General features: G+C 30.5%; 1 protein-coding gene across 1 annotated transcript; it reads left to right on the plus strand.

Moving 5' to 3' along the window:
- The first annotated feature begins 8068 nt into the window (after positions 1–8068).
- On the plus strand, positions 8069–10636 carry LOC106686206 (keratin, type I cytoskeletal 9). Its single transcript, XM_014429385.3, has 2 exons — positions 8069–8216; positions 9498–10636. The coding sequence occupies exons 1-2, from the start codon at positions 8136–8138 to the stop codon at positions 10383–10385; spliced, it is 969 nt and encodes a 322-aa protein (XP_014284871.1). The 5' UTR covers positions 8069–8135; the 3' UTR covers positions 10386–10636.
- Positions 10637–11448: the final 812 nt, after the last annotated feature.

Consider the following 11448-nt stretch of genomic DNA (forward strand, 5'->3'; position numbering starts at 1 on the left):
GACTATGTAACGTTCTAAATAAACTTTAAAAACACATGTTTATATTCAGTATGAAATAAATTAAAACCTTACCATGGCTTGGCAGCTAATCCCTAATGCCGGCACTTACCTGAAAAACAAGGAGTTTTTATTTGTAGTCATATAATATTTAAATAAATAAATACAAAAAAAAAAATTAAAAAAAGGAAATAATGAATACTTTTTTACCTATTTTTTTTTAGAAATTGTTATTCAATATTCTATTCCTGGATATTATTAAACATTTCATTTCAAAGTAGTTTTATATTTAATCGGCGGTATTTCCACCAACAGCTCTCTTTGTCGGTGTTTGTGGTATGCAAGAGATACCCCCTTATTATAAGAGAAGTCCTTGCATTTTAAAGGCATCACGAACTTCTAATTTCTCGTTCTAATTTACATAACCATGGAGATAATTGTTAAATAAATATTTCTTGATTTTGCTATTAGGTTTATACATATTTATACATTCTTTTCCATAAACTTAGTAAGCACGACCTTAAATTTTTCAATTCTAGAACTCACCTCGTTTTAATCTATTACAAAGAGGATATTTATTAAAACGAAATGTAGAAATATATATATGAATATTATATATATTAGAAAATATATGTATTGTATATGTGTCCGATCATGGATTGATTGGTATGTATTGTTGCAACCCAATGTATTTGGGCAGCATGGCTAAATAATGCATTTTTCTCTCTTATATCCCTTTTTTAGACCTGGATTAGACATTTGAACAATAATAGATTTTATTATGACTAAAGTTATAATAAAATCTAATCATAGAGAAAACCTATGATTAGATTTTATTATGACTAAATAATATAATGAATAAATATGATATAATGACTAAATAATACTAAAAAAAATCTTAATTTGAATACAATTTAAAATAAATACATTTTTTGTTCTCACTCTTCTTTTATTGTTACTGAAGTAAATACAAAACATAAACAATGCTGTAACGAGGTTATCTCATTCGGGAGAGAAATCATAGATAACCGATTGACTTCATCGGTCCTACATCGTTCACGAACGGTTCACGAACTTTCATTCGATTTCTAAATAACTCTTGAACTTCAAACTATCGAGAGTTGGCTTATCTTGTTAGTGGCTCATACAAATAAAAATGTAAATAAAAACTAGAAAGAAGTGTTTCATAAAACTAAAAATGATCTGTTAATTAAGTTAATAGAAAAATAGGTGTAGAAAGAGAGGTGGATGGGATTTGTCAGACTTATTTAATCCGATTAATTATGTATGTTTTGTGTTAATAACGATTTTTTAAATATAATTAATCTATTTTTACGCTAACTCCTGATTATTCAAAAGTCGAAAAGCGAAGTATTATGTGCTCGAGAGACTGGGTGTCTTGGTGGTATTTTAGTCGTCAGCAGCGGTTGCCAAATATTATAGGAATCAGTCTAAATGCCTGTCTAGGTCTAATGAGACCATAGAGATAACCGATGTGTGGGATAATATTAAATTTTACATCTAAATAGGCTAATCATTCAAGTCACAACCTCTATCCTCCTCTGTTGTAGTTTATATGATGAACCCTCATATGGGCGAAACAAGTTCATCCGGCGGTAAGTGCATCCAACAACACGAGACATAAAGCTTGAATGCCCATGCTGTCGTCCATTGCAAAAAGGAACTGGAGAATAAATCCTGTGGCGCGGAGAAACATAAGACTGAGAAAGGTACAAACATAAGAGGTAGAAAGGTAGGCCTTTGTCTACCTTTTGCTTTCTTCTTTCTTTTTCTGATGTAGCCGTTCTCATCAATACCTTCTGAATCATATCCCTCCTCTTCTCATAACGATTCCCATAATGCATTGCCTTGGATTCTATACTTCTTCGAATGGTATCTCCTACCTGTACATCGTCTTATTTTCTCATCATTACAGCTCTCCTACTTTGTCTTTATCTTCTCCGCTTCTAATAGAAATCAAAGTTTGACTAATCTCCCTCAGGGGCCTCGGTGCGTACTCTGCTGTAAGAACTGCAGCGCCTTGGTGACCGGACTTTATTCTCATTTTTCTGTGACATTCATCTGAAAAATCACTTAAACAGCGCTGAGCGTCTCTTTTCCTCTGATTGAATTTCTTATTCAGCATTGGTGGCCCCAAGGGTCTCATCTATCACGCCTGTTACCAACTTCTAAACTATACTGTAGAGGAAATCTTTAGTCAGATCTCGCTGAGATTTTCTCCTTCCCCTCTACTCCTGTTGTTAATTTATAGGATAATCAAAACATTTGAATCTATTCAGAAATGAGTTTCAAGATTCAGAATCCATTAACATCTCAATTTTTATAAAACATTAATATAGGGAGTTGTAGAGTTTTGTATATCACGCCCTAAAATATATATTGTCCAATGAAAGATGAGAAAACAGTAGAATTCAAAATGAAGGAGTTACAAAGGAATTGCCGTCGATCATTCACTCTAATTTCAAATTATAAAATCTTTTTTGAAATGGTGATATAAAGTTGATGAGCTGAGTGGTAAATTATTCCTAAAAAGTAATTAATACTTAAGAGACGGGTAAACGTCTGAGCAGTTGGTTGAAACATGGATAGGAGCTTTGTGTGAGGTATATTGTTAATTTTCCTTTATTAGTAGTCAGCTGAATTTTATGAAATTCTCTATCTCAAATAGAGTGTACGTTCGTCACCAGTGCTAGGACGAGGCCTGGGTAAGGCTGTGGATCAGAAGATCACCTCGTCATCTGAAGAATAAAAGTAGTCTGCCTTCGTGTTCATTAATTATCATACTAAAAATAAGATTAGATTCGTTATAATTAACTAATTAAACTTAGTACCTATCTAAGGGCAAATGAGAAAGAGTGGGAGAAAGCAAACTGGTTCAACAGTTCGTTCTGGGGTCAATGTGAAGGCTTTCCGCGCTCATTGGTCAGTAAAATGCTGGAAAATCCGTTTTACGAAACAACTAAATTTGCATTGATTATAGAGCTCTCATTAAACAGGGCTTGTGATCGAACGAATATCCTTATCTTAAATCTTGTGGGTAGCTATCTCTTAACCAGAAAAAAAGACGGCAAAAAAAACAGAACAAAGATCTACTCAACTTCTTTAATCAATTTATTAGCTGAAGGTGAAGGCAGATATGTGAATTGAGTTAAGATGAACTGTTAACACTTAATAACACGATAGTCAAATTACAAATATTCATATACAAGTTCATAGTATTCAATACAACAATAATGAATAATAATAATATAGTAAATAAAAATATTATAGGTATATATATTATTTTTTGACTACAGCAACTTCACAAAACATAAAGAATTTTGTACCTCAGAATGCCTGTTAGTCCGAAACTTTGTAGAACCAATAATACATTTTGGGTGATATATTTACAGCTTGTCTTAGCTTAATTAACTTCTTTATTATAATTTTGTTTTCAATCACTGGCCTTTGAGTAAGCCGACACCACCATTTTATGTAGGATGTAGGAGAAACAAATGCATACTTACTTCTCTGTGAAAGTTGCAGTGCTATTGTCACAGTAAAATTCACATTATTTACTGTCCATAAAAAAAAAAAAAAAATGTATTTTTCATATCACATTATTAAGAATATGATTAATAATCAATAGATATGAAAATATTCGGTCATAACTTAAACATCAGCGAGAGATGAAAAAATTTAACAAGATATAGATATATATTTATTTAAAACGTGATAAAACAAAATTAGTTCAACAAAATTTATATTATATATTTTTCTGTTATTAATTAAAATCGTTTTACTAAATCACATTAATGATTTATACAATAGATATTATGTATTTCTAATTCCAACAAAATATAATACGAACGAATTTATGGAAATTAGATTACCCGATAACGATAAGCTTTGTAAAAAATTTTCGATTTTCATGGTGATTACAATAACTTGCCTGTAAATCGTTCTTGACACATATACACTTTTATTGTAAAACAAAAATGTCATTTTCTGTTCAGTTTTCTGAAAAAAGTAATTTCTTATAAGAATTCAGTTCGGATTGAGGGAGTGTTGACTGTAGTTCAACGTGTTTATTAAATGCTGATAAAATCATTTAACACAATTATTAATGATTGAAATCCTGGTATTTAGTGGTAAATTTCAGTCCTGTATCAGCACTCTTACTTCTAAGAAACGATTTGAGATTAATTCCGGTTATGATTTAAATCATGATATAGTTAGAAATAATTATCATGCATGAGGTAGTTTACAATATTTGTATGATTAAACGTTGAACAATAGTTTATATATAATAGAAGGATTTAATTATTTAATATTTAATTGTATCTTATGTTCCATTTTTTAAAAATTGGTTTATATGTAACATTTCTTATTATTTTTGACATTAAAATTTACATTTAATATATTTGTAGTAAGGAGTGGGTAGCTATGTGGCATGTGGCATGTTGCTACTAACTCCACTACGGGTTTGAATCCGGCTGTGGCAGATACTTATTTTCTGTTATACTGTAGATTAGAGTTAGTTGTAGAGTTAAGTGGGTCCTGTGGGCTAACTGGGGAAAATCTGGCAGTCGAGTGTGATTCCGACTAAGTCACCTCCTTGCATAACCTTTGGTCAAATAACTTCCTTACAAAGTACTGTTACTTGACCACTCCCTGATCCTTCATGAATTGGTGCTGTGCAGATTTAATTTGTTAAATAGTTGTATATTCATTTTTAATAAATTTTCATGACTTGCTTGACGTCATTACGAAGTGGAACAAAACAGCAGCTTAAATATTAAATAATATAAACATATTCTGTGTCTTATTTTGACCAATCCTCTATTATCTACTGAAAAAAAATTCAATGATTTTATAATTAACTAAATTTAATAATCCTTTTACTGGAAGAGTCTTATGGAATTAAAATGGATTTAGTGAATGGCACAAAATCTTCCTTATGAAAATATAATAGTTTATTTCATATCATCAGGGGAGATTTCCCCCATCTTCAGGCTGCTAAAAAACAAATTCAACAAAACCATAAACATGCGCTTACAACAACACTAATATATCATATACACTCAAAGAACTATTTATAAACTATTTACTTGATAACAAAAAACCTATATATGACATATAATTTTCTCCTATTTGTCATTCATGCTAATATATTATAATATTAATGTCATTTAATGAGTAAAACTTGGTATTGGTCATACATTTTAGGAGAATAATTACCTTTCTGAAGGTTATCTTCTATTATGATAACAACCATATAGACTATAAAATAATTTTCTCCTACCTCCATTATCACAAAGATGAACAATAAAAGCTAATATTAACAATTTTTCAAAAAAACATTTCTATTCTATTTATTATATAACATTATTTTCTTTTATAATTATAAACACTATGACTAAATTAATTCTATATTATATAAAAAACCACACAAAACTAAAACGCTAATTTATTAATATGTACTGATTCAATTATTTTTCTATTCCTACTATTCTTGACTATATCTAAAAATTGTGATGGTTTATATATAGGTGAAACATCTAAAAAATTAAAAACAAGAATTGATCAACATAAGACCAATTGTAAAAATATAAAAAATATCAAAACTACAGCATTGGCACAACATAGTATTAAATATAAACATCAATTTGATTTTAATAATCCAGAAATTTTAGTTTAAGTTTTTTAGCAGCCTGAAGATGGGGGAAATCTCCCGAAACGTTGCTGATGATATGAAATAAATTATTATATTTTAATAATGAAGAATTTGTGTCATTCACTAAATCCATTATAATTAACTATTATTTATCGAATTTGAAACGTTCTGATTTTTCTTATTTGACGATACCTATATTTATGAGGGGAAAAAACAACAATTTTCAATAAAATCAATTTAGATGATAGCTAAAATCTTAAAAATAGCGATATTAAATACTGCTGCGTATTCCAATCCGTATATAATCGTTTCTAATCTAACAATCCCGATAATATCCCTTAATTTCTTCAGCCATCAGAGAAGTTCTCACGAAATTGCACTCGACTAATTTATCAAGTTGACGGGCAGGTTTGCTGTGTAGGTCACTAACCTCAAGAATGTTATTAAACAGAGGCTGCGCGCGGTTATTCTTTCAGGTGAATTGTGTAGATGTTTTAATGTTTCCAATAGTAATCATTCTTTATCCAGTATAACATAATATAATAGATTGCATGATCAGTAAAAAAAAAATCTTTAAATAATATTTATTAGAGTAATTTATAAATATTCATAAATTAACCGGTTATTTCAGTTCTTATTCGGGGAAATTATCTACTTTATTTAGTGGGATAGTTTCATAAAGGGCCGTCGTTAAGATATCAATCCTTTAAGATTAAAGATGGGGTCCATAAAGTTATTTTGTAAACAACTTTAGATTGTAAAACACATTAGTCAAAATTATTAATCTATTTAATATTTTTTAAGTAACTAAAAATTATAATAAAAAATTAAATATTTATAAGAGGCATGTTGCTACTAACTCCACTACGGGTTTGAATCCGGCTGTGGCAGATAATTATTATCTGTTATCTTTAGCCGTTGAGTCAGCCCTGGGAGCCCCTGGATTGGTACAGACTTAATTTAATTTTAATAAATGCCAATTTTTACTTGTTTTGGTGATCATTAATAGAAAGTCCGAAATATTTATTATAAACAGTGCTTAACAATGTAGTTACAAATAAATAGTGTACGAAAATTTTCTTATTTACAATATAATATCTTACATTACCCAAAATTCCACTAAAATAATAGATCGATTCCTTATATAAGAATGTTACATTTTAAAAGTAAGATAAATATGGATTTGTAATGTTTCAATATAAGTAAAATTAAAAAAACAAAATGTTTACGTGCCTAAACAATTTAAGTTTTTACAGAAACCGGCAATAAAATAATCTTTTTTGAAGCAATGGTAAAGTTCGTTCTTGATTATTTTAATTTTTCGGATCATGGGAGTAAGGGTGTCCTGTGAACAACAAAGGAAGGGACTGCTGTTTTCCCACCATATAGTGAGTGCAACAACTTCTAAAAACACGAAGTGTTGTGAACACTAAGCTGCAAAAAAGTGTAACAGGCTGTTTTATTGGTTGAAACAATGACCAAAATTAGTTACTGCTTGGACTACTATTAATGTTATCGACCATGGGAGTTTGGTGGTCCCATGGATGGATACCTCAGCTAATGGAATTCGTGTTTTCATTTGATTTTTTTTTTTTTTTGGTAGCTGTACCTGCGTATAAAATATAAAATTATTTCCAGTAGGCACGTGTTGTGAAAATTTTCGCCAACTTGGGGAATGCATTCGAGGGACAGATAGGTGGATAACGTCTTATATCTGAATACTTTACGTGTGTATAACGTCCCTTAATATTCATATTTGATAATATGAAGTTTTTTTTCAATATTTATTATTTTTTATTTAAAACCTTCAAAATGTCTTGAGATAAAAAAGCTATGATGATAATGATGATTTTTTAGGGTCACTAGTAATTTTAAAGAATCTAAGCATTTTATTTACCTAAAATATTTAATCATTAATTTGCTACTTATTTTTTCCCAAGGATAATCAGAAAGGAATTCATTAACTAGTCTTATATTCTTATCTCTTATTATGTTACATACGTTTTTGTCATTTATAGCTTAATTTTTATTACTTATATCTGTATCATTTATGTGATTCTACTTCTTTAATTAATTCAATTTTTAATATTTACTTTTTTATGTTAATTTGTATAAATACTCCATATTAAGAAAAGCACATTAGTTGTCACAAGTATATGAAATGCATCTCCCCATTTGGTCTTGCTGTACTATCAAAATTGCTTTAAATATTACACAAATCAGATAAAATTACTGAAAAATATTTTTTTTAACATTTTAAAAAAAAAATTTCATTTTGTCTGTTACTATGTTATACAATCAAACTCCTCGTATGTGAAAATAGTAACAAATAGATGTTGCATTCGAATCCTTGTTGTCTTTTTACAAATGACTCTAACTGGGGAATCCCGCACGCAAACTTGTTTTTGATCGTGGAAGTCCCCTCTCCAACAGAACTCCTTCCCGGCTACGTCAGGACTGAATGATTATAAATACTGAACTTGTTTCTCCAGGGAGCACCTTGTATCCTTCAGAGATTGCTGAAGAAATGAAGGCCTTCATTGTAAGTATAATTTTTAAACATAAACAAATGTTAATAAACGTATTGTAGTATAAATCCTGGAACATAGGATTCATTCGCTTTGTGTGATGTATGGTGTGTCAGTGCAGTTTTTATAAAAAAAGAAAATAATATCGTATCATATAGAGACGTTATCAGACCAGCCTTTGGATAAAAGCGGATTTGAGATTGAAAAACATTTCAATATCAAGTGTCCATATATTAGTCTATTTTCTCAAAAGATTGACCAAAATGTAATCATACAACTAAAATCTATTTTTTAAATTTTAAGATTATTGGTAAAATTTTAGAAAATGAAGTACTCCCTTAAAATGGCAAATTTTAAAACTTGCCAGCAATTATAGGTTGAAGTTGAAAATTATAAATCATTTTTATAAACTAAACGCAATGATTTATTAACGATTTCCTGACATTTATTGTTGGTACTATCCCTATAAATATAGTAGTATAGTATAGTATAGTAGTATGTACCAAAATTATATATATATGAACATTATAATAAAATAAAGAAATTTAGTTTAATATGTTTATTAATATTTTTTTTGGGGGGGGGGGGAGAGGAGGGTTCCAAAGCGTGCCTGTAACCATTGTAGGAATTAAAAAAAAATATAAAAACTTGAGTTGAGTCATAATAAATATTAGTAAACATCATCCATCCAAATCAATGAAATGTCGGAACAAAATATCAACTAAGATTTATTTTTAAAAAGTTTATTAATCAGGAATTCAACTATTATTCTCAATCTATATTAGTATCTGCGTATTTTGAATTATTTTAAATATATCCATAAGGGAATTAGTTAAAGGCTAGTAATTTTTAAATCAACTCTTAGTTAAGTTTTCGTAACACGGTAAGATTAAAAGTTGTTTTTTTCTGACATTGCAATTAAATTCTTAAATATGAATGAAAATAAAATATAAGCACTACTACGATCTGAATTGGTATGATAATAATCTTTGGGAGTAATAGAAACACCCAGAATATAAATTTATTTTTAATATTATTTATTAATTTTTAAACCTAAAATACAATTTATGTTCAATTAAGTGGTGGAATCGAATATCAATGATGACATTTTTTTTTTGAGGAGCAGATACCTCTTTTTGGTTCGATAGTGCCAAATCGCTATCAATTTGAGGATTTCTTAATTCTAATGTGAAGAAAATAAATTAGAAAGTGTAACAAAGATATTTGTAATATTAAAACATTTACTTATTTTAAATTAATAAATTACTTATAATAAATTAATTGTTTTTGGATAGGTAACTTTACTGTTGGCTGGGCTGGTGGCATCCACGATCGGAATGCCAAAACCAGGAGCCTACGGTGGTGGAAGTAAAGGCAGAGGTGGTTATGGAGGTGGATCAAAACATGGGTCTTCTGAAGAGCATGAAGGTGGAGGTGCCTCAACTGAAGGCCACGGAGATCATGGAGGTTCATCCGGAGGACACGGAAGTCATGGAGGTGGCTCATCCGAAGACCATGAAGGTCATGGAGGTGGCTCTTTAGGAGGACACGAAGGTAGCGGAAGTTTGGGAGGTGGTTCTTCCGAAAGCGGTCAAGGTGGTGGGAGTTTTGGAGGTGGTTCCAAAGGAGGATACGGTGGTGGCTCTTCTGGAGGGCATGAAGGTAGCGGAAGTCTAGGAAGTGGTTCTTCAGAAGGCCACGGAGGTACTGGAAGTTTCGGAAGTGGATCTTCTGGTGGACAAGAAGGTAGTGGAAGTCTAGGAGGGGGTTCTTTTGGAAGCCATGAAGGTCTTGAAAGTGGCCATTCCGAAGGTCACGAAGGTAGTGGAAGTATAGGAGGAGGCTCATCCACTGGTAAAGGAGGTCTTGAAAGCGGATCTAAAGGTGGATACGGAGGATCTTCTGGAGGTCATGAAGGTAGCGGAGGTTTCGGAGGTGGTTCTTCTGGTGGTGGATCTTCCGGAGGTCACGGAGAGAGCGAAGGTATTGGAGGTGGATCTTCCGGAGGTCATGGAGGGAGTGAAGGCATTGGAGGTGGATCTTCCGGAGGTCATGGAGGTAGTGAAGGTATTGGAGGTGGATCTTCCGGAGGCCATGGAGGTAGCGAAGGTCATGGAGGTAGTGAGTCTTCAGGTCATAAAGGCAGTGGCTCCTCAGGTCATAAAGGCGGATATTACGGCTAATGACTTGGACACTCGCAATTCACATTTAAACGAATAGATTAACAGTTGAATCACAAAACAAACAATATTTCAGATTAATGTATCAAACCACTTAGCACCGCTTATGATATGTTAAAATAAATATAATATATTCTTTCAGTAATTTGTTTTTGTCAATTTCATTACAAAAAATAAATCTTATTGTCATATAGAATTATAAAATTATAATTACTATGTACACTACATAAAAAATAAAAGATATTTTTATTTAAGTTCAGTTTGTTGCTGCCTGATCACTGTTCAACTGATCAAGTTCAACAATGTGTTTAGAAAGATATAAAATAATATTTGAAAGTATAATATGTTAAAACCAGACACAACTATATGTCACAAATAAAACGTTTAATTAAATCATTCCAAACCTTTCTTATTTACTAAATAAGTCACTATAACAAAGTTTTAAATAACTTTCCCCACAAACTTGCTATACCGAATTATGTAATGTATTTGATAGCTCTTACAAAAGGTAAGTCTTTTTTTTTTTCAATACTCCTGTAAAACATACAAATTATAGCATAAAAAAGCATTTTTAACAAATGTTACAGTTCAAGGTATTTCTTTGTAAGTTCTATTTTCTTTGTAGGTTTTTTTTTAACAAGAAATTATTACCTGGCAAAGTAGGACAATCATTGTTACTTTGATTGTTTAATATTACATTCTGTCATATTCATTCAGACGTTGGCAGTAGAGATGAGTGAGCCCATTAACAAACTATTTACAGAAATATGTGAATTAAACGAAAATAAAATTATAAATAGAAACAAAAAGAGAATAAACAAAATTAAACTTAAAGTATATTTTTTATTAGGGAACAAATGAACGTAATTAAAAAAAGTTTAACATACACTGGTGTACAGTTAATATGGTATGATTTTGATTAATTACAGAAAGTTTATAGTCCATGTTAAAGGAAATGTTATTGAAAGATAATGCAAGCTAAGATAGTAAAAAATATATTTAAAAGTTATTTATATCATTCTGATGTTTCAGTTACTTTAATAAATACAAATACAACCAAACAAAA

The sequence above is a fragment of the Halyomorpha halys genome, unplaced genomic scaffold (assembly GCF_000696795.3).
Source record: "Halyomorpha halys isolate HHAL.00 unplaced genomic scaffold, Hhal_1.1 Scaffold798.1, whole genome shotgun sequence".
Classification (NCBI taxonomy): domain Eukaryota; kingdom Metazoa; phylum Arthropoda; class Insecta; order Hemiptera; family Pentatomidae; genus Halyomorpha; species Halyomorpha halys.

What these genes read in the sequence shown, in the direction of transcription:
- LOC106686206 (XM_014429385.3), top strand. Translation starts at nt 8,136, where the DNA reads ATGATTATAAATACTGAACTTGTTTCTCCAGGGAGCACCTTGTATCCT. An exon ending in AAGAAATGAAGGCCTTCATT is followed by an intron (nt 8,217 to 9,497) that starts GTAAGTATAATT and finishes GTTTTTGGATAG; the next exon opens with GTAACTTTACTGTTGGCTGG.